At 43.9% G+C, this 23723-nt stretch overlaps 1 protein-coding gene across 7 annotated transcripts in view; it reads left to right on the top strand.

Annotated features, from left to right (window-relative positions):
• ryr3 (ryanodine receptor 3) overlaps window positions 1–23659 on the top strand; it is a 118298-nt gene extending 94639 nt beyond the window's left edge. For 5 of the 7 annotated variants that reach the window (XM_029116964.2, XM_029116962.2, XM_029116965.2 and 2 more), the window contains 32 exons: window positions 39–151; window positions 1181–1277; window positions 2722–2834; window positions 3089–3140; window positions 3263–3319; window positions 3523–3622; window positions 3828–3907; window positions 5067–5143; window positions 5383–5456; window positions 7478–7492; window positions 8538–8618; window positions 8792–8880; window positions 9016–9144; window positions 9297–9401; window positions 10017–10098; window positions 10721–11728; window positions 11846–12141; window positions 12374–12423; window positions 12931–13099; window positions 13664–13750; window positions 14026–14214; window positions 14845–14975; window positions 15411–15453; window positions 15748–15875; window positions 16221–16281; window positions 16369–16515; window positions 18019–18153; window positions 20178–20334; window positions 20425–20489; window positions 20697–20797; window positions 20971–21022; window positions 22267–23659. In XM_029116964.2, the coding sequence (XP_028972797.2) occupies window positions 39–151; window positions 1181–1277; window positions 2722–2834; window positions 3089–3140; window positions 3263–3319; window positions 3523–3622; window positions 3828–3907; window positions 5067–5143; window positions 5383–5456; window positions 7478–7492; window positions 8538–8618; window positions 8792–8880; window positions 9016–9144; window positions 9297–9401; window positions 10017–10098; window positions 10721–11728; window positions 11846–12141; window positions 12374–12423; window positions 12931–13099; window positions 13664–13750; window positions 14026–14214; window positions 14845–14975; window positions 15411–15453; window positions 15748–15875; window positions 16221–16281; window positions 16369–16515; window positions 18019–18153; window positions 20178–20334; window positions 20425–20489; window positions 20697–20797; window positions 20971–21022; window positions 22267–22362 (4179 nt within the window). In that variant the 3' untranslated portion in view covers window positions 22363–23659. The remainder of the gene's footprint in view (window positions 1–38; window positions 152–1180; window positions 1278–2721; window positions 2835–3088; window positions 3141–3262; window positions 3320–3522; window positions 3623–3827; window positions 3908–5066; window positions 5144–5382; window positions 5457–7477; window positions 7493–8537; window positions 8619–8791; window positions 8881–9015; window positions 9145–9296; window positions 9402–10016; window positions 10099–10720; window positions 11729–11845; window positions 12142–12373; window positions 12424–12930; window positions 13100–13663; window positions 13751–14025; window positions 14215–14844; window positions 14976–15410; window positions 15454–15747; window positions 15876–16220; window positions 16282–16368; window positions 16516–18018; window positions 18154–20177; window positions 20335–20424; window positions 20490–20696; window positions 20798–20970; window positions 21023–22266) is intronic. The other 2 variants (XM_029116963.2, XM_029116966.2) reach the window with 1 other exon arrangement.
• Window positions 23660–23723: the final 64 nt, after the last annotated feature.

The raw sequence follows: 23723 nt of genomic DNA, 5'->3' as shown, positions 1-23723 counted from the left end.
CTGAAGCAGTGACCCTAACGTTGCGCTCCGGCCACCAGGTGGAGCAGCCTCTAAGGATCAAGAAGTGTATCCTGCAGAAGCTGCTGTCCAAGCAGCGCAAACGGGCCGTGGTGGCCTGCTTCCGCATGGCTCCGCTCTACAACCTGCCCAGGTAGGACTGACCACCCTCACGTTCCTGGACTGCCCCGCGCCAGGGGAACTGCAGTGGTTAGTTTTATGAGATTGGGGTCCCATGTAAGCTCTGTTGGTGGAGTGTTAACTGGCTCCATGTTTGTCAGTTTCACTTGTCAGTTTCGTTAAGTGTTAATCATTTGGTTGAGGAAATTGTGGCATGCTTTTACTGGTGTCACGCGGTCTCTGGCCCTCCCTAACTATCTCCTTCCTGTCTGTTGTTTCTTAACACCACAACACCTCTCCCCCAGATACAAAATTAATAATTACTTCCTGAATGGCTATCGGTACGTTTGGCTGGAAAAGGAGTTCGCAGACTCTAAATTTGACCGCCTGTTCTCCCTGCTAACGGTAAAGTGAGATTCCAGGCCGAAAGCTAGCCTGGGTGTCAGTCTTCTCTCTTGCCTACTCTTTAGGGAAGTGCCGTGCCCAATAGACTGGCACCTAGGCTAGGCGAATGCTTCATCTCTCCCCCTCCATCTTACCCTCCAGGCTATGGACTGAGCCAACAGTCAACACCTGCCTACCACAAATACCTTCAGTTTACTGCACTGTTATTTCTGATTGGTCAGCCTGCTAACAGCCAATCAGTTGTAAATCAATGAGCAATCTAGGAAGCATATTTGCCTATTAACGTCTTAGAATCACGGAATGTTTTGCCTCACCATAACTGCAATCTTTAATGCATTTAATTACTTTTTTTTAGTTAATTGTAATATTTGAGTACAGCGTGTTTAGTGTTGTTGGATATCGTACGAACCACTTCCCTGGCCAGTTTCCGTGTGCTTATCAAGGGTGACCAGTCAGAAGAGCCAGTGGCTCCCACATCGACCAATCACCACCTTGGAATGCTCTTCCTCCTGGTTTCCCACTTGCATCAGTCCGTCCTCCCTTCTAATCCGCCCATGAACCATTTTAACCCCACTCTTCCACTCCCCTTCCCTCCTCCTCTTCCTCCTCCCCTTCCCGCCTCCTCTTCCTCCTCTCCTTCCATCCCTCCTCCCCCCAGGCATCGTTCTATTAACCTCTTCATGTTGGGCTATCAGAGACTGTGGATAGAGGCAGAGGACTACTCCTTTGAGGAGAGGCTAGTTCAGGACCTGGCAGTAAGTACGGGGCGCGCCGCGGCGGCGCCCGCCCCAGCCTTGCCCCCTGTGCCCTGCGTTGGCAAAGCAACCCCGGCGGCCCTCTCCGCCGACTCCCCCTTGAGCACGATGCCCGCCGTCGAGCCTCGCGATCGGGACCTGTTCCCCGTCCGCCTGGGCCTGGGGACCTCGCCCTGGGCCTCTCGGGGTTCCCGGGGTCCCAGGGGGCCCCGTTCCGTCTCTAGCTGTGTGGCTCGCTACCGGCAGAGTCTTGACAGGCATGACAGACTGAACCTCAGGAGGCTCAGCGGCAGCAGTGGCTCCGCCTCCGCAGCAAAGCACGTGGCTAGAAAAACAGGCTATGGCATGGGGTACCTTACTACCACTACTACCACTACCACTAAGTCTTTGGTAAGGGCGGCGGCTCCAGCCTGCGCTAGCTGTTTGATGTCAGACGTCGACTCGACCATTTAGATGTCGTGCAGTTCTGTCTCTGCTGTGACTGTAGTGCGGTGTCTCACGTGGCCGAGTGGAATCTGTGGCGTCTCCGGTGGCATGTTCGTGTCTCAGCGCCCTGACGGGTTTTCAGATTCCAAATGTCCCCGCGACAATGGCCGGAAAGGATCCGGGCGTTTCCGTCGCGTGGACGGCGGACACGTTCGTGGAGGCCAGCGAGTGAGACGTGTCCGGGGGGAAGAGTGAGCGGTAGCACGGTCTGCCACCCCGCTGGTTTTCTGGTCACCCCCCCTCCCCCCCATCGTCCTTACACTGCATTTGTATGCATCGACCGTGTCAGTCTGCATGCTCTCCGAGGCTAAGCTGTGTTTAGTGGGGATGACATGACCTGGGTGAAACGGTGGAGGAACTCCACGGAGGTGGAATGCAGTGTTTGGTTTCCGAAACGTTTGCTTGCAGTGTGACCCTACCGAACGTGTCCCTGGTAAGTTCTCCTGACTTCTGCTCGGCCCCATCCTTCTCATGGACATGATCATCCCCCAAAACAATTACTCACCATCGGACAGTTACGAGTCACAACCCTCATTTTGAGCATGCCAGCACGGGTTGTTCCACAGTGTGAATATAACGGCTAATGGAAATGCATGTTGTGTTGAACAACCCATTGGACAAACACTTTGTCTTGAAGTACATAGAAGGCTAAATATGGCAGAATAACTCATGAAATGCAATTGAGCAGTAAGGGCAGAGGAGTTGTGGTATATGGCCAATATACCACCACCCTCCAAGGTGTCTTCTAACTATTATGACCTGGTTAACAACAAAATTAGGACAACAATCATGTATGTTTGTGTCATAGTTATTGTCTGGTATTGGCTAGCACGGCTTTCAGCCAATAAGCATCCAGGACCCAAGCTATACAGTTTATAATGTTTTCTATGTGAAGAGGTGAGTGATGAGTGAATGGTTTGAACAGAGCTAACCCCTGGATCTTACGGTTGGTCTGTAGAAAACCCAAATGAAGATCGTTGAAGAGGAGGAAGAGGATGAGGTTGAGGTTCAGCCAGATCCTCTGCATCAGCTTATCCTTCACTTCAGCCACAATGCTCTTACAGAGAGAAGGTGCGGGAACAACCAATTAATGAAATATCCTGCCTTATGCTTAATTGATTAATTAATTAGGCAGGGTCTACCCTTGCCTGGTTGAAAACGTCTTATTTGGACAAACCAGCAGAGACTAGGCACTCTGTGGAATGGGTTTGACACCCCTGATAGTTTTCATCTTACTAAAATACTTTAGAGTTACCTGAAGTGATAATAATTGGATATTAAGAGTTACCTGAAGTGATAATAATTAGGTATTTTATTCCCTCCAGTTTCTTGGAAGAAGATCCTTTATATATTGCTTATGCAGACATGATGGCAAAGGTATAAAATGTAATATAATAAAATATTAAAATCTATCGGTCAACTACGCACAATTTCAGAATACCCTCAGCTTATATTTCTTGACTTTTTTAACACGTTGGTTTTTACCCTTTTCTCTCTAGAGTTGTGCAGAGGATGAAGAAGAAAATGAGGAAGAGGCTAAAGAGAAGACATTCGAGGTATGACGTTTGTCCTGGTTTGGCCTAATTTGCCAGCAGACTTAAACCTTAGATGTCTGTAGTGGGACCTGTCTGAACACATCCTGGACCTTTAGGCTGGGTACATGTCCCATAACATTTGGATGTTATTACAGATTCTGGAAACCTGAGTTTGTGTGTGTGCTCGTACATGCGTGTGTGTGCGCACACGCTCTGTCCCGCAGGAAAAAGAGATGGAGAAACAGAAGATCTTGTACCAGCAGGCCAGACTTCATGCACGCGGGGCTGCAGAGATGGTGCTGCAGATGATCAGTGCCAGTAAAGGTGAGAGTTGGATGTGTCATCACCACGAGATTAAGGAGAATTCAGAAGACATTCAAACAAGGCATGGAAGGAGATACTTTAAACTTAAATACTTATATGCAGCTGTGAGAAAAGTGCCAGATTATTAGCATATTTTATTTATTCCTCTGAGGTTTCCCACTCTTCCAACGCTCTAGTAATACTCCTCTGTCCGATTTGTTCCCAGGTCGATTAGGTCCTATGGTTACCTGCACCCTGAAACTGGGCATCTCCATTCTGAATGGAGGCAATGTGTTGGTTCAGCAGGTTAGAATCCATCACACACACACATACAGAGGCAGGCAGACAGAGACACACTGTTACATGCCCTGGATTCGTCCCTGTGTTTGTATTTGTTTGCCCTTTGTTTTTTTCTCTCTGTCATTTCAGATCCTTGTTCCTGTTTATCCCCTGTGATTGGTTCCTTCCCCAGTCCGTCATCATTGATCCATTTGTCCCTGTTTAGCAGTGGTCCAATTAGTGGCCACTCTTTAATTTAACGCACCTGGCACCTGTTTTGGATGGCCAATCACACCACACTTTCCTTAGTTTAAAATCCACCTGTTGTTTCACTCTATTGTGGTTTGTTTTTTCCTGCTGGTGTGGACAGGCCTGTTGGTGTGTTAGTGCACTTTGGAACCCATTAGATATTGACACGCTTCCAAACATTTTGACATTCACACTTTCAGACTTTCATGCACTTGGTAACTTAGAGAGATTCTGTCCTGTGTTTCGTGTGGGTGTGTAGTTACTGTTGTCTGTGTTTACTGGTTTCTAACATCCTTGTTGGTTTATCTGTCTAACACATTCATGTTTAGTCGTTTCTCATTTGTCATGTGAGACTTTTCTTTGTTTCTACCTGGGGGAAGAAGTTACCTGGCAAGAACATGTAGGCGAGCCACCCGTGAGCTTACATTCTACACATAGAACCTGCCTATATGCAATAGATACGATTTTGGGTGAAACAGTCGCTGTAATTTGATTAGTTTAGAGAGACTAGACCAGCAGGCTCCAGCCCTCTTAGGGTAAGATTTGATTACCCCTGGACTAGATTGTCTGAAGTAGGTTAGATGAGTTCGAGTAGCGGTTCTCAAACCTCTCCTGAGGACCCCCCCACCATCTCACAGTTTAGTTGTAGCCCCACTGTGTGTGTTTTCAAATAAACCTTGGTTTAACATGTTACTTGTGGTGTCTGTCATCCCTGTTGGCCCTCACAGCTCCAGTTCATCACCAACAGACTGGCCTGTGCTTGGATAAGTGTGTTGGGGTTCCTGTCCCTAGGGGCTGCATGACACTGTCATTGACCCTGTGTGTGTGTGTGTGTGTGTGTGTGTGTGTGTGTGTGTGTGTGTGTGTGTTCGTTCGTTCGTTCAACACATCGTTATGGTGTACATGAGTAACCATGAAGATGTGTTGTTTTTTCCAGAAAATGCTGGATTACCTGAAAGAAAAAAGAGACGCTGGCTTTTTCAAGAGTTTGTCAGGACTGATGCAGTCATGCAGGTAAGCTGTGATTTCTCCACCCAAACAACAGGGCAGGTGTTGTCTGGGAATTGCCGTAGACCTCTGACCAATGAATGTGCTAGAAATAACTGATAAGCCTGTTTTATATGATATAACATTATGAAGGAACCCTCACTGTCCTAGCACCACAGTTCATTTGACAGCTTATTTAGTTGTTGTTGATGTTCCTTCCTATACTGTGTCCTTGCCTTTGTGTCTTCTGTCTGGACCATTCTCAGTGTCCTGGACTTGAATGCCTTTGAGAGACAGAACAAAGCAGAAGGTCTTGGGATGGTGACAGAGGAAGGATCCAGTAAGTACAAAGGCTTGGTGATGCTGTTGATGTATCCTTGTAGATTTATATTAATATCCAGGATGTCTTCTCCAATAGGCTTCTTGTAGGTTTACAGTAATTTCCAGGATGTCTTCCTCGAAAGGTTCCTTGTTGATTTACAGTAATATCCAGGATGTCTTCTACCATACACTCCTGTTAGATATCTAGTAATATCCAGGATGTCTTCTCCAATACACTCCTGTTAGATATCTAGTAATATCCAGGATGTCTTCTCCAATACACTCCTGTTAGATATCTAGTAATATCCAGGATGTCTTCTCCAATACACTCCTGTTAGATATCTAGTAATATCCAGGATGTCTTCTCCAATACACGCCTGTTAGATATCTAGTAATATCCAGGATGTCTTCTCCAAAAGGTTCCTTTTAGATTAACAGTGATATCTATAATGTATTCTACACTAGGCTTCTTTTAGATTTACAGTAATATCTAGGATGTCTTCTTTTAGGATTGTTGGTGTCCAGTTATATTTTACATTTATATCCAAAACTATTGGAAAAATTACCTAAAATGGCAATGAATCCTGTAATGTGATTTACAAATTGTTGTTCTTGTTATTACTGTGCTGCAATTTAGTCCAGGGATATGGGTCATTTACATTTCCATTGCCATCAATTCAAAGAAGTGCACTGTAATACAAATTGCCATTGTCCTAATGCTTTTCAGAGGTATAATGTCCTCTAAAAGAAAACACTGGGGGTGGATTTCATACATGTCTATTGATAAAGTGGGAATGACAGATGAGTGTGCTGAAATGGCCATGGACTGGAATCAAACCAATTCCACAGTGGAGTATGTTTCCAGAGTCAGCAGTTGAGACAAACAAACCGGCCTGCATTTTGTCATGGAGTCTCTTCCTGAATTTGTTGGAATTTAAATTGAACTGACTCCATATGATTAGAAGAATAATGAATGTTGTTCAGGATGCAGTAGGGTTATGATTGGTAAATGTTACAATAGGATTATGATTGGTAAATGTTACAATAGGATTATGATTGGTAAATGTTACAATAGGATTATGATTGGTAAATGTTACAATAGGATTATGATTGGTAAATGTTAGTATTATTTGCTACAATATGATTATGTAGATTACATGTAACCAATAAGGCATAAGGTGGTGTGGTATATAGCCAATATTCCATGGCTAGGAGCTGTTCTTAAGCATGACTCATTGCAAACCTCTGAGATGCCTTAATGATCTTAGAAAATCGGTTACCAACCCAATTAGGGCAGTAAAAGGTGTTGGGTTGTGTGTCATACGCATTCCATGGCTATCAGCCAGTCAGCATTCTGGATTCAAACCAACAGGTTTCTAAGGTCAAATAGCATTCTGATTGGTATACAGTATGGAATGAGCCATATTTACTGTGAAGACTATAGACTAAATTGTAACCACAAATATGACCAAACACACACCCAGACATCTGATGTGGCCTTCCTTAAAGTACAATAGTTTTTAGGGACAGTTTAACCTAGATTCATATTTGGATGAGATGTCGCTTACCCTGAGTTTTCTTAAAGGCCCATTGATTCATTTTTCACAACAAGCCATTATTCACCTCTGTCCCAACCTGGATTTTGCATTGTTAGTATTGTCCAAATGTATAAATTGTGCCACAAAAGCTGAAGTGCAAGCTTAATACAAGCCTCTCCTGTCTGTTCTGAATCACTACACTTTAAACCTCATACTCCATCATCCTTCTCTTCCCCCATTTCTGTGTTTAGTTTACAAGGATAACTCTAGTATTTTCTAATATTCCACAGTAATAGAAAGGCACTAAATGTCATCTTTGTAACCGTCAACCTAAAAACCTTCCTTTTAACAGCACGCTCTTCCTGGTCTATACACCCACTACGATGGATTTTACATCTTCTTTGTTGTGCTCTTTCGTAAATGTCTTCTCTCACCTCTCTCGTGCTTACGTCTGCCTTGTTGTTTGTCCCCTCCTATAACTGGTAAAACTCATCGATGACAGTCAAGAGTGAGCAGGGTAAATAGACCATTTAAATGCTCTTGAACCGCCATGCTTCCATCTTGAATGTTGCTGCCACATTGTTGTCCTTCTTTCATCCCGCCTTCTTGCCTCATTTGACCCCCAAATGACCCGGAAGCATTGTTCTTTTGTTCTGGACTGCAGGAAGAGACGCATGCATAGAATATTCAGTAAAAGTACAACTCTTAATTTTGTTTATACCTTTTATTATTAATAGTTTTATATATTTATTTGTTACTAACAGTAACCCTACAATCCACTTTGGATACTTTTTAAAGCTAGCAATGTTTTTTTAAATGGTTTAACTTGTGATTTGAAGATTTCACAAGCTGAAGCAAAGCTTTTGACATGCTTTGGACTTTAACTTATGATTGTGGACTTTGCGCAGATAAACCAAGCTTTTGACCTGCTTAGGACTTGTGGCTTATTTCACAAAGCTGGTTCCATGTATATGTCTGATTACTTCCACTTGAATGATCTAGCCGCTTCGAAAATGTAATGGAGTATTGAAATAGTTCCCAACCTTAAGAAGAGCAGTGGAATGGAACTTTGGAATTGCTTGATTATTCTAAGTGGAGAACATTCCATTGTTGTTTCTTCTTTAAAATGGTTTCCTTTGTTCTTATCCTTTCCTAAGACTTTGTTATATGTGAAAGTTTCCTGGCAAACCCAAAGCTTTCTAAAAGGTTTTGGTGTTTGACCATAACAATAATATTATAATTAATTACAGAGTATTTTTAATAGCCAGTATGCAGCTTATGCAGCTTTTAGCTGCTGTGGAAAGTCCCTGGATGTTGGAACAAAGTGTTGCCCAAGCAACAGAAACCCAGTCCCCTGAATCTGTGCTGGTCACTTGCCTGGCTAAGAGCGATTAATACCAGGGCACATCTAATTTGATATCTGCCAGCCTAACTCAGAATTTTGCTTTTCTCATGCATTGAAATTAGCTCTGAAACTGTACCTGAACTGGATCTTAACTTAGGGTTTGCTATGTTGTTGTTTTTAGTGGGCAGTGTTAAACCTCTCCTGTCTCCACCTCAAGGTACCAAAGTTCTCACAAATGATGACTTCACCAAAGATCTCTTCAGGTTTTTGCAACTGCTCTGTGAAGGGCACAATGGGGGTGAGAATGTCTCTTAAGTCAACAATTTTGTCTGTTTCTGGACCACTTTTCTAATGGTTTTAGCTAACTTAACCAACACTCACGATAGGTTGTTCACAGCAAGGTGTTGGGCTCACTCTGAACCAACGCTCAAACTATATTTTTCCAGTTGTCAAACATTTTCTTCACCACAGATTTCCAAAACTTCCTGAGAACACAAACGGGAAACACAACGACAGTCAATATTATTATCAGCACTGTGGACTACCTGCTACGCCTTCAGGTGACACACACCCACACGCACCTTTACAAACGCCCAATTAGTTATTTTGTCTCTTGTAAACCACAGACACACACACCAAACCACTAACCAAACAGCATGTGACTGACCGACTGACAAAGTCATCCTGCTTTGTAGGAATCCATCAGTGATTTCTACTGGTATTATTCTGGGAAAGACATTATAGATGAACATGGACAGGAGAACTTCTCAAAGGCCTTGGCTGTGGCCAAGCAGATCTTCAACTCACTCACTGAGTACATCCAGGTGATGCTGTTTCGGATTTACTCTGTGATATACTGTGTATATATTGTACTGTATGTAAAAATACTGTATGGCACTTCCTAATGTTTTTATTTTTACCCATCTTCCCTCTGTCCTTTCTGCTCTCTTCCTAATTTCTCCCTTCTTCCATTCAGGGTCCATGTATTGGGAACCAGCAGAGTCTGGCCCACAGCAGACTGTGGGACGCGGTGGTGGGATTCCTGCATGTGTTTGCTAATATGCAGATGAAGCTATCCCAGGTAACTAGGTGTCCTCACAGACTGTCCCGGGTAACTAGGTGTCCTCACAGACTGTCCCGGGTGACTAGGTGTCCTCACAGACTGTCCCAGGTAACTAGGTGTCCTCACAGACTGTCCCGGGTCACTAGGTGTCCTCACAGACTGTCCCGGGTCACTAGGTGTCCTCACAGACTGTCCCGGGTCACTAGGTGTCCTCACAGACTGTCCCGGGTCACTAGGTGTCCTCACAGACTGTCCCGGGTCACTAGGTGTCCTCACAGACTGTCCCGGGTAACTAGGTGTCCTCACAGACTGTCCCGGGTCACTAGGTGTCCTCACAGACTGTCCCGGGTCACTAGGTGTCCACAGACTGTCCCGGGTGACTAGGTGTCCTCACAGACTGTCCCGGGTCACTAGAGGTGTCCTGATCACAGACTGTCCCGGGTCACTAGAGGTGTCCTGATCACAGACTCTCCCGGATCACTAGAGGAGGTCACAAACACCGATGTATAATATTTCTCATTAATTTAGCAGTTATATAACTTACCAGTTAAATTTTGATTTTAAGTTTTACTTAAAAGATTGAATTTGCTTGAAGACCATAAATCTATAAAAAAAAAATTGTTGTCCCCGTAGGACTCCAGCCAGATTGAGCTGCTGAAGGAGTTGATGGACCTTCAAAAGGACATGGTGGTGATGATGCTGTCATTGCTAGAGGGTACGTATTACAGAGGATTTGGGGGAAATGGACAGAAATGTTAATCTAAAGCATTTTGATATCTATTAACTAAACATGAGCTCATAGTGTTGCTCAAATCTAATAAGATGTAGCACGTTACAGTTTGAGTAGCTTTATGTACATGCATATCAACATTACATACATTTGCACACCTCAGTAATAGTACATTGGTTGTCTTTGTCCTTAACACTGGAAAGGTTACCATTAGCTGATAAAATGGCACGACCGACAGTTGTAATTTTCTCTTGTGGTTTGTTTTGACCTGTAATTGTTTGTATGCAATTTGTTCTGTCAACTGTGTTTCTAGAAAATATGTTCTATATGTTTTGATTGTTGACGCATTTTTGGGTTTGACATGAGAGGTCATAAAATAACAAAAAAGTACTATTACGTAGGTATAAGAGAACAAGCAAGTATTAATGAGCAACTTAAAAAGAGTAAGTACCGTAAAAAAGAGTAAGTACCGTAGGAAAGTAACACACATCTGTAAAGTAATATAGAGATAGTTAGTTGGTAGTCAAGTTAAGAAATCATTAATGAGGTAAGTGAGAATGTGAAAGCCACATGCCATTGATTTGTCGTCTCTTGTTGTGTCCTCTAGGTAACGTTGTTAACGGAACTATTGGGAAACAGATGGTTGACACGTTGGTGGAGTCCTCCAGCAACGTGGAGATGATTCTCAAGTTCTTCGACATGTTCCTCAAGATCAAGGACCTGACCACCTCCGACAACTTCAGGGAGTACGACCCCGATAACAAGGGAGTCATCTCAAAGAAGGAATTCCAAAAGTCCATGGAGAACCAGAAGCAATACACCCAGTCGGAGATTGAGTTCCTGCTCTCCTGCGCTGAGGCAGACGAGAACGACATGTTTAACTACGAGGAGTTCGTCGAGAGGTTCCACGAGCCAGCCAAGGACATTGGCTTCAATGTTGCCGTGCTGCTGACCAACCTTTCAGAGCACATGCCTCATGACCCCCGCCTCGCCACCTTCCTGGAACCGGCAGAGAGCGTCTTGAACTACTTTGAGCCATATCTGGGCCGCATCGAGATCATGGGCGGCGGCAAGCGCATTGAGAGGGTCTACTTTGAGATCAGTGAGTCAAGTCGTACGCAGTGGGAGAAGCCCCAGGTCAAAGAGTCCAAGAGACAGTTCATCTTCGACGTGGTCAACGAGGGCGGAGAGAGCGAGAAGATGGAGATGTTTGTCAACTTCTGCGAAGACACCATCTTTGAGATGCAGCTGGCCTCTCAGATATCGGAGCCGGACGTGGTGGAGCGCCCAGAGGAGGACGAGGAGGAGGTGCACAGCTTCTTTGAAGAGCTTGCGGAGGAACAGGAAGAGAGCGAGCTTGAGGCTTCCTCAGCTTTCAACATGGCCTGCGTCTCTGCCAAGAAGAAATTCTCCAAATTCAAGCAGACGCTGACTTTTAAGAACCTCAAGAAGAAGTACAAGAAGTTCAAGAAGCTGAGCATAAAGGAGATGATCCATGGGTTCTTCTCCTTCTTCTGGATGATCTTCACAGGCTTCTTCAAGGGGATATACAGCATAATCTTTGGATTTTTCCATCTCATCTGGTCATCTATGTTTGGAGGAGGGCTTGTTGAAGGTACTACTTAGTTTTATTGTATTTTTTTTTGTTATTTGCATCTCTTAAGTACTTGTTTGACTGCAAAGTATTATTGCATTTCATGCACTTTAAAATAACATTGGATTTGATTCAAAGGAGCCAAGAATATGAAGGTGACAGACATACTGGGCAACATGCCGGACCCCACACAGTTCGGCATCCACGGCGATGTGTTAGAGACGGAAAAGGCGGAGGTGGGAGATTCGGTGTCGGGCGGGACAGACCAGGCCATTGTGCCAGTGGACAAGGCAGAGCAGGACATACTGATGGAGTTGATTAACCCGGCGCCAAAAAAAGGAGAAGGGTTAAAACATGTCGATCCTGGACTAGGCGATATGGCTGAGAGTCAGACTGTGGAGAAGAAGAATTTGACCAGCACTTTTGAGAAGAAGGCAAGTACTCCAAAACCTTGGGTACAAATGCTATACAATTAGGATTCTCTGACGGGGGTGTACTGTTTTCAATGATTTACACTGGGGTATCCCTTGGAAATATATTTTTGTCATGTGCTCTGAAAACTACGTTTTTCCCAGTAACATTGTATTCATAAATGCTGGGTCTGTTTCACATGGATGGTGTTCACAGCAAGTAACCTTCAACCTGTCTTTTGTCTGTTGGATGTAGAAGGCCGCCACTGCCGCTGAAGTCAAGGAATCTGAGCCAGAGAAAGCAGAGTGAGTGGCCGCTCTATGCCTACCGTGTCGTTAGTTTGTCTGTCCTGTTCACTGCAGTTTTGTCACATAGAGGGCATGGGTGGCAGCTCAAACTTGACTTGTCATAAAATAATATCCAGCCCCAACATGAAACTAATACTTCATCATGCACTGGAGGAACATGGATATAACATCCTGATTTGACCTCTCTGAAGCCCTGTTTATATCTGGTTGTGACCTTCCTTGTCCTGGTCTATTTACAGTACATGTGTAGGTCTGATCATGGTCAAATAATGTATTTGTTAATTGTTTACAAACAAACTGTGTACAAACAGAGTAGACAACATCAGGACGTAATAAATAAAAAAGTGTGTTCTATATCCTGTTTAGACCTTCCACGCGTCCTTCGTCCTGACATTGTCCTGATCTTGTCTGTTCACACCTATAAAATCTCATCTCCACACAAATTGTCAGTAAATGGTCATAATGGTCAGATTAATAACTGTCGGCCATCTTGTATTCTCGCAGCACTGAGAAGAAGGAGAAGGAAGACAAGGCGATGGTGGAGGAGCTTAAAGAGGCAGTGGCTGAGGAGAAACCTGTCCCCAAGTCGAGAAACGGCCAAGCAAAGGAAGCTCCTACTTCCTTCTTTGCCAGCTTCTTTGTTGGGCTGGAGGTCTATCAGACCAAGATGCTGGTGAGACAACAGAAATTGTGCAAGTCTGACATCTGCATTATTTATACACATTAAGCACAGAAACTTGAACTCTACCAATTAAATATGCATTATTAATGACACTTTCATTATTATCTGCAGACTGACTGATCTGTAAATCACCCTGCATCCTAAACTCAGGCTCATTCCGTTTTTTTTGTTAGTGATCAGTGACTGACAAGAGTTTCTGCTCTCGAACACAAGCATTGTGAAGCTGTGTACTATGCTGTCTAATGTGACCTTTCAGGTTGAAGCCACTCGTATCACCTCAAGACCCGTTCACACCTGGTGCTGTCATGTCTCACATGTCTGATTGTGCAAATGTTTTGAAAATGGCTTACTATCTTAAGTTGCTCTGGATACGAGTAAAATAGTAATGTTTAGACAATAGGAACATACTTCATAATAGGATTGTAATCAGATCTTTAAATTTAAATAACCAGGATCAGGATAAGATCAAGTTAAAGAACATATTAGAACCAGGTATAAACAGGGCTTTAGAAGACCACTATCATGAGAAAATGTCTATCTTTTGTGTGTTTTCAGAACACACTGGCTCGCAACTTCTACAACATGCGTTTCCTGGCTCTGTTTGTGGCATTTGCCATCAACTTCATTCTACTGTTCTACAGGGTAATTTATAATTTATTACGACTTTTGATTGTTTTTTGTTCTGTCAATTATAGAACATTTTGGGTGAGAAAGAGTTGTGGAATAGGTTTTTCTTCACTACAGTTCACTTATTTAGATTGACATTAAAGATGACTGATTTAAATTTGTATGTATAGTTGATCTGTCTATGGTATGTTTGGACATTTTGTCAATAAACAGACTTGTGTATGACTTGGGATCAGTGACAGTTGTGATGATATTGTGTGTTTCTGATGCCCACGTCGTCTACCCATTAGGTAACTGGTGATGGTTCTGATAATGATGAGGATGACTCCTGGACTAGTTCTGATGACGAGGAGGAAGGTGACGATGAGTACTTTGTCCTGGAGGAGAGTACAGGCTACATGGCCCCTATGCTGTGTTTCCTGGCGTTATTCCACACTGCTCTTTCCACACTCTGTCTGGTTGGTTACTACTTCCTGAAGGTGATTAGAAACCGGGTGCTTGGAATCCTGAATGCCGACTGGCTGAAACTGTGATGCTTTGTGACTAACAGTTCCTTATTGCTTCCTAGTGACTAAATGCTTAATAGTAAGCCAGGTTGTAGAAACACTGAATGCTGATTGGTTAAAATTGTATTTGTATATATAAAAAAAACGTAATAACCAGTTTAGAAGAGTGCTGTATCAAACCTCGGAACAGCTCTCACCTGTGATATAATGGCCATATATAACAGCCCCCTCATGCCTTATTGGTGGATTTTAATAATTAAATGAGTATGACTGATGATTATCAACAGAACTGTTAGTCACAAAGTATGTTTGTCTCTGTCATTGTGTGACTTCCTGCCTGCTTGCCTGCCTGTCTGTCTGTCTCTGTCATTGTGTGACTTCCTGCCTGCCTGTCTGTCTGTCTGTCTCTGTCATTGTGACTTCCTGCCTGCTCTCCTGCCTGTCTGTCTCTGTCCTTGTGTGACTTCTTGCCTGCCTGTCTGTCTGTCTCTGTCATTATGTGACTTCCTGCCTGTCTGTCTGTCTCTGTCATTATGTGACTTCCTGCCTGCCTGTGTCTTTCTATTCTGGTTCATTCATCTCTCTTCTCTGCGGTCCCCTCAGGTGCCCTTGGTGGTGTTTAAGAGGGAGAAAGGGATTGCCAGGAAGTTGGAGTTTGACGGACTCTACATCACAGAGCAGCCGTCGGATGATGACATCACAGGACAGTGGGACCGTCTAGTCATTAACACACCGTAAGTCACATGACGGGAACATCAGCCATGTAAACTCCTCCTGATAACTGCCCCCGTCCTCCTCCTGATAACTGCCCCTTCCTCCTCCTGATAACTGCCCCCGTCCTCCTCCTGATAACTGCCCCCGTCCTCCTCCTGATAACTGCCCCCGTCCTCCTCCTGATAACTGCCCCCGTCCTCCTCCTGATAACTGCCCCTGTCCTCCTCCTGATAACTGCCCCCGTCCTCCTCCTGATAACTGCCCCCGTCCTCCTCCTGATAACTGCCCCCGTCCTCCTCCTGATAACTGCCCCTTCCTCCTCCTGATAACTGCCCCCGTCCTCCTCCTGATAACTGCCCCTTCCTCCTCCTGATAACTGCCCCCGTCCTCCTCCTGATAACTGCCCCCGTCCTCCTCCTGATAACTGCCCCTATCGTGTTTTTCTTTTTCTTCAGGTCCTTTCCCAATAACTACTGGGATAAGTTCATCAAACGGAAGGTATGTGACATTTCAGAGTAAATGTAAATATATATATATATATCTATCTCAAATCTGTATAAATATATTTTCACACAAAATGTTGGTATTGCGATACACAGAACTAAACTATTTGTCGGTTTTGTCTGTAGATTATCAATACGTCTGGTTTTCTGTATTTGTGTTGTCTGTAGATTATCAATACGTCTGGTTTTCTGTATTTGTGTTGTCTGTAGATTATCAATACGTCTGGTTTTCTGTATTTGTGTTGTCTGTAGATTATCAATACGTCTGGTTTTCTGTGTTTGTCTGTAGGTGATCAACAAGTATGGTGATATGTACGGAGCTGTGCGTATAGCTGAGCTGTTGGGTCTGGACAAGAGTGCTCTGGACTTCGACCCGACCCAGGAGACTGTGGCAGAGGAGGGTTCTCTCGTGTCCTGGTGAGACATTCACCCTTGTTGTGTCTTATGCTTTCTTTGTTTTTGGAATTTAGCAGATGTTCTTATAGAGAGACTTACAGAAGCGTTTTAGGGGTTCACTGTCTTGCTTAATGACTAAAACTACCCACTTCGTTTTACCCTGACGGCTCTGGGATTTAATCTGGCAAGCTTGTGGTTACTGCTTAGATGCGGTCAGAAGAATCACCCCCATTTATCAACACAATGATGTATATTTATATATTGTAGCATAATCACGAATTGGACATTTGGTCGTTATTTTTGTCTTTTATTTTTTAATTTTTTTAAATTGTAATTATTTAATAAGAACTGTTTCCCTAATGACAGGTTGAGCTCAATCGACACCAAATACCACATCTGGAAGATGGGCGTGGTGCTGACTGATAACGTAAGACACCCAGGGATATTCGTCTTGAATTTACCCTGAACATGGTTAACCGGCTGAGCTTCATTTCTCCCTGTTCTCTCATTTCAGTCCTTCCTCTATCTGATCTGGTACGCCACCATGTCAATCCTGGGGCACTTCAACAACTTCTTCTTCGCCGCCCATCTTCTGGACATCGCCATGGGCTTCAAGACCCTGAGAACCATCTTGTCCTCGGTCACTCACAATGGAAAACAGGCACGTAGCTGCAATACCGTCTAACACCAGCAGAGGGCGGCAGAGTAGTTTAAATCACAAGGCTACAGACCGAGGTGACTGTCAACAGGGGGACGGTGGCTTCCTCTGTTCGTTTCCATTTCCGCTCTCCCATATTGGCACTGAAGAGTCAGCAGGATCACTTTAAGCAGCGCTGTGAAGCCCATATGTTGGTACAGGGTTGAAGACGTTTAAATGGGCTGTTACACCTCCCTTCTCTGGAGCAAGGCAATAAACACAAAGGTTGGAAAACACTTCAAGCCACTGACACAGAATGCAAACTAAAATGAGGCGTGTCTCATATTTAGTGTTGGAAAGAAGTCGACATGGTACCTCACCTGGATCTGGTTTGTGCTACCCATATTTATATACACTCACCGGACTCTTTGTTAGGGTCACTTGCTCATTAACACATAGCCAATCAGTGAGCCATGTGGCAGCTTACTTAATTTATAAAGCTTGCAGACAAGGTCAAGAGGTTTAGTTGTGGTTCGACAAAACATTACAACAGGGAAGACAGCTGTATCTAAGCGAATTTTCACAGACTTTCTCTAAAGTTTCTAGAGAGGTTTGGTAAACAAAAAAAACTGTCGGTGAGCAGCCGATCTGTGGGCGAAAACACGTTGTTAATGAGAAATGTTGGAGGAGAATAGCCAGACTTGTTTATGCTGACTGGAAGGCCAGAAATACTGTAATTACCACTCTTTACAAAAGAGGTGTGCAGAAGGGCATCTCTGAAAGCCCAGCGTGTTCAGCCTTGACGGGAATGAAGGCCATAGAAGGTTCCAACAGATTGTCAATAAGTGTACCTCAGAGTAGATGGTGAGTTTGTCCGTTTCCGGAAAAAAATAATATTGTTGTAAATATTGAACGTCTTTCTAAGTTAATTTATATAATTCGCAACAAAACACGGAGGAATAGTTACAGGAATTCAGGGTAAATGACACAAAAGATTCCAAAAGACAGCATCCTAAACAGGAAAAGACCCTTCCCTGGGGAATTAGCAGCCCCTTCCCTTCCCTGGGGCATTAGCACCTCCTTCTCTTCCCTGGGGCATTAGCACCTCCTTCTCTTCCCTGGGGCATTAGCACCTCCTTCCCTGCCCTGAATCTTGTTTGATCAGAGGAAAGAGTTGGTCCTGCTGACCCTGTAAAACAGCATCTGTTCTCCCATTCAGGGATAAACCAGAACTGACGCTGCTTCGCTTCAGAGGCCAGCAAGCTGGAGCTACCTCCGTGGCATAATAATGAGCTCTTTCTCAACCTCTTCCTCACTCCATTTTTCTTTTGCTCCTTCCTTCCCTCTTTCTCTCTCTCCTTCACCAACTCTTCTTCTCGCTCTCCTTCCCTCTCCCTCTCGCTTGCTCTCCTTCCCTCTCCCTCTCGCTTGCTCTCCTTTCCTCTCCCTCTCGCTTGCTCTCCTTCCCTCTCCCTCTCGCTTGCTCTCCTTCCTTCTCCCTCTCCCCCTCTCTCCCTCTCTCTCCAGTTGGTGCTGACGGTGGGTCTTCTAGCAGTGGTGGTGTATCTTTACACTGTTGTGGCCTTCAACTTCTTCAGGAAGTTCTACAACAAGAGCGAGGATGAGGCTGCACCCGACATGAAGTGTGACGACATGATGACTGTACGTCTGAGACACGCACGCACACACACACTCACACACTCACAGCTTAAAACAACAAAGACAAATTACAATTGTAAAACAAAAATGGTGAAGGCAAAACACAATAAGTGTCCTAATATATAATCAGTTGTTTGGTTGTGTTACTACTAATGAAAGCACATTTGATTGTTGTTAATGCCGAAACAGAATTGGACCCTAATGTATGAGATGAAGGCCTGTCAGCCTGAATGCAAGGTGGAGATGTATAATAGGGTACCTTTGGAAAGTATTCAAAGCCTTTCACTTTCTCTACATTTAGTTGTGGACTTAATTTATTAAAAAAATAAACATATTGCCATCAATCTACATACCGAACCCCATAAAAATTCTAAGCAATACACTGAAATATTTTGTACATTTCTATTCTAATTCAGTACTTTGTAGAAGCGTCTTTGGTCACTCCAATGTGGACTTGGGTGTGTCCTTCAGGTAGTCGTGCTGAAAGATGAATCCTTGCCCCATTCTGAAGTATTTTGCTCTGTTCATCCTTCCCTCCTTCCCTCAATCCTCACCAGTCTCCTATTACCTGCTATTGAGAAGCATCCCCATAGCATGATGCTCCCACTACCATGCTTCACCTTAAGAATGGTATAAAACCGGGTGATCAGCGGTACTTTTTTTTCGCCAGATGTAGCTCTTGGCATTCAGGCATAACTTTGATTTTGGTCTCATCAAACCAGAATCATTTTCCTAACGATCTGTGTCCTTTAGGCAGCATTTCATTTGCCTTTTACTCAGGAACTCTACCACAAAGACTTGCTACAGAGATTGTTGTCCTTCTGGCTGTTAAACTCTAAACACTGTTAAGGTGGTCACTTGGTTCTTGCTCACCTCTCTGATAAAGATCTTGCCCGGTTACTTAGTTCGGCCAGACGGCCTGCTTTGAGAAAAGTCTTGGTGGTTCCAAACCCCTGGGAAATTTCAATGATTTAGCAATGCTTTTATAACTTTCACCAAATCTAAACCTCTACATAATTCTATTTGGGAGGTCTAGAGATGGCTAGTCTAGTTATGGCTCTGACATGCACTGTGAATTTTAGTACCTTGTTTAGAAAGGGTGTACCTTTCTAAATAATTTCCAATCAAATTAATTTGCCAGTAATAGACTCCAATCATGTTTGAGACATTTGAAGGAAGATCAAAGGGTGGTTACTGTAAAAAAAAAAAAAAAAAACTTTTTCATTACAGGGTATTGTTTATATTGATTGTTTTTATTATATATTAAGTCTATAACAACAAAATGCGGAGAACATGAATGGGTCTGAATAGTTTCTGAAGCCATTGTACAAAAATAATGTAGAACTCCTCAGCTATCAATTACAGTTAAAATTTAGACATGTTTGTGAAAGGCCTCATTTTGCTTTCATAATAAATAAAGCATTTTTTAAATAAATTAAATAAACTAACTGGCAGTGAATGCAGGAACTTTAAAAGTAGGTTTCTGTGTGCTCTCGTTCCGGTCTTTGTTAGCAAATGTGCCACTGCATTCTGAATTAATTTTAATTGGGTCATGTTTTTTGGGGCGAAGAACAGAGGGCAATGCAATTACCAAGCCTTCTAGTGATAAAAGCATACATTCATTTCTCAGTATTTACCTGGCGAAGAAACCGCACGCAATTATATAGCAATACATTTTATTCATACTGTCATTGGTCGGTCACACACACACACACACACACACACTACACACAAATCCTTGAAGATTCAGAGAACCGCTAATATCGCAGGTCTCTAATGCGGTTCTGTCAGTCTGTGGATCCTTCACACTTCAGCGATCCCCTCAAGGCCCCGGTCTCTGAGACATTAATGAAACTGTTCACCTGGGGTTCCTGTCAGGATATTACGTGGTGTTGTCATGTTGCTGTGTCCAACTCACTGTTGTACAGCTCTCTTCATTGCTACACGTTAGTACTGTATTTACACCTGTGTCAGTGGTCTTTATTAAATATAGTGCCTTTTTAACCCCCCCCCCCCCCCCCCCCCAGTGCTATCTGTTCCACCTGTATGCCGGGGTGAGGGCTGGCGGTGGGATCGGCGATGAGCTGGAGGATCCGGCAGGTGACCCTTATGAGCTGTGGCGTATCCTGTTTGACATCACCTTCTTCTTCTTCGTCATCGTCATCCTCTTGGCCATCATTCAGGGTATGTGAACTCGGGTGAAAGTGTTATTTTATTTTTTCAATGCACATATATGCCTAACAGTTTAAACGTCTGCCGTCTTTGATGCTGCAGGTCTGATTATTGACGCGTTTGGGGAACTGAGAGATCAGCAGGAACAGGTGAAGGAAGACATGGAGGTAAGAGTTGAACTGTTGATTGGTTCCCTTTAATACCAGCTGAAGTCGTCTTCAGTTCCCTACACCTGTGGGGTAACGTGGTTCCGATCCGGACACAGGACGCATGCCGTCTTAACAGCTCAAAGTGTTCATGAGCGAGAAGGCCACACTGATCGTGTGGCAGAAACGACTGCCGTCTGATTGGCTTAACAAATGCTCTTCCCATAGACGAAATGCTTCATCTGTGGTATCGGAAACGACTACTTCGACACGACACCGCACGGCTTTGAGACCCACACCTTACAGGAGCACAACCTGGCCAACTATCTGTGAGTCCTGAAGCCCTTATGCCGTTGAACCGCGTGGGGTCGACAAGGCCCCCGTAGAAGGGTTCAGTCGGGATTTAATCAGATGAGCTCAGCCAGTGGGGCTCTGGATGAAATCCTGAGGTAATATTTGATCAAACCTGCCACCTCTGATATTGCTTTTCCTCTGCGTGTAGGTTCTTCCTGATGTACCTTATCAACAAGGACGAGACGGAACACACTGGTCAGGTACATAAAGCGCCGGTCGTCCCTGTGCTAACACTACAGACATAGTATATATATAGCAAGATATTATATTAGTCAATTTTATATTCAGGTGACTTGTATTTGCTGGGAGGGAGCTTTGTGTGGTGGCGAATGGTACGTAGTCTGTATAGTCTGAAAGAAAACATGTCATCCAAGTAATCAAGGACATAAATGTGCAGCTCTTACATTTGAGGGAAATCTATAGGCTGTACTGGCCATTCAGAGTGTGTGGATGTCCACGGGTACTTGTTCCCTCTTCTTCCTCAGTCGTATTCTGTAAATGTCACTGAGGGGTTCCTGGGTTTCTCAAATGACCTTCCCACTGATTCTTATTACCCTGTTCAATGGGTTCTGACTTGTGTTCCCTAGAGCCCCACCCACAGGATTAAAGGCTAAGATTGATTCTTGGACCTGAAACGCTCAGTGGATTGGTTTTGTTACATTCACTTCCGCAATTACAGAGGAGGAAGACAAACAGGCGTTGTTGGCATTTCTGAGCGAATATGTTCAGTGTTTCTTTTAAATAACAACTTGTCAGAGGTATTTTCTAGGTCTTTTTAGTTCTCCACTCACTAAATGACATCTGTTATTCTCCAGCACCGCTGTGTCAGGTTTCTGTTCCAAAGTCAATGACCAGTTCTTTGTTTAAGGCTGCATTAAGGTTCAGGCAGTTCTGGTTGTACTACAGTAAAAACCTGTCGATCTCAGCCTGGATGCACTGCTCTTATTGGCTTGCTGTACCCATAACTAGTGTGTCAACTTTGAACTCTGGGTCTAGACTCCTATAGTTTTCAGTGTGTGGACTAAACAACATGGTGATCCTGTGGAGATTGTTCTGTAAGAGCAGCGGAGACCATTGGATCTGACCAGCTGCTGTCGATCTGTCAAGAGAGGAGAGGGCTGAGATTTTGACCTATTAAGAGCGGCTGGACCGTATTAAAGGCACTGGAGAAATCCACAAATACCCTCTTGAAGTATTTCTTGAGTTTTTCCGGGCGAGTTTAGGCTCAGTGCGGTAGGGACTTAACTGCCTGGTCAATCCCTCCCATCCTTCTGGTACCCAGGGGTTAACTGGCCTTTTGGATTTGGGTCGGAACATTAACTAGGCAATTGCAAAATGTAAAACGTTATGCTTTTCAGCCTGACATGAAGTCATAGTTCCCATGGTTCAGCGATTCAATTCCCTCCGAAAGTTTTTTAACTACACTTTTTTCCCCCCACAATAGGAGTCATATGTGTGGAAGATGTACCAGGAGAGATGCTGGGACTTCTTCCCTGCTGGTGATTGTTTCAGGAAGCAATATGAAGACCTGCTCGGGTAGAAAGGACAGCTAGGACACCATTACCCAGCTACCCTTCAACCTTACCTGGGTGGAAAAGACCTCTGACACTACATTACCCAGCTACCCTTCAACCTTACCTGGGTGGAAAAGACCTCTGACACTACATTACCCAGCTACCCTTCAACCTTAGCTGGGTGGAAAAGACCTCTAACACTACATTACCCAGCTACCCTTCAACCTTACCTGGGTGGAAAAGACCTCTGACACTACATTACCCAGCTACCCTTCAACCTTAGCTGGGTGGAAAAGACCTCTGACACTACATTACCCAGCTACCCTTCAACCTTACCTGGGTGGAAAATACACTCAACACTACACAGTTACCCTAGAGTAACACTAGAATTTTTTAAAGAGGAATATCACAGCACTACACCTCATAAAATAGACTTCTTAGTCACTTCAAGAACCGTTAACGGATAGAAAACCTTTGTGGATACTGTAGACACTCGACAAAGTTACTCTACCTAATGTATCTGAGAGACTTCTAACTCACTTGAACCTTAATGAAACCTGAAGAGTAGCTCCACTCAGCTCTGTTGCTGCTGCTGATGTATCCATCGTAGTCCCACCTACTGAATGGCCAGTCGATCCTGACGACAGTCCACTGATGAAGACATGGACGATGATTCAACGCTGTATTTCTGTTTATCTGAAAAGCACTGTCCTTTCGCCTGATACTAAGAGATTAGTCACGCTGCCACGATGACACCTTGTTCGCTCTTTAAATGCAAATGTTTATTTTCTTTTGATGGCACATTGCCGTTTCCACACGCTTAACCTCAAAACGGCTGCACAAATGTGTCTTTATGTGGAGAGGAGACATTGATATGTTCTTGGGTTACAGTTTGATGGGTAAGTAATGACATGTTTAATGCACAAGACATTATATTAGTACCGAAGTAGAATTGGCGCTCAAATGTGACCGTTATGATGATACTGGTAATGAATAATGTTATTAGACCCATTTGACCTTTGACAGAACTTGGTCTGCAAGTGCTTGGCAAGTTGGGGAATTAAAAAAGGAGTTGGGTCAAAGACTGGAGCCTAGTATAGTGTTGTAGAGCCAATGTGCCTTCCTGTGAGAAACTATGCAAGCAAAAACATATATATATATATACACACATTGTTCACCTTAGAGACACTTAGTGCTCTCCTTCTGGATTAGTAAGTGGTGGAATTACCATGCAACAGTAGGGATAGTTGTGGTTTTTCAGTTCAAAGAAAGGGGGGAAAAAAAACTTGTTGTATAAAATCTAGATAAACTATTGTAAATGTTGCTCGGTTTGGATTTTTTTCCATGCAGTGAGTCTCCTTGCCTGCCTGTACACCTGTATTTCCAC

This window comes from Esox lucius, chromosome 23 (assembly GCF_011004845.1).
Source record: "Esox lucius isolate fEsoLuc1 chromosome 23, fEsoLuc1.pri, whole genome shotgun sequence".
NCBI classification, from domain to species: Eukaryota; Metazoa; Chordata; class Actinopteri; order Esociformes; family Esocidae; genus Esox; species Esox lucius.
This window is presented reverse-complemented; position numbering and strand designations above follow the sequence as displayed.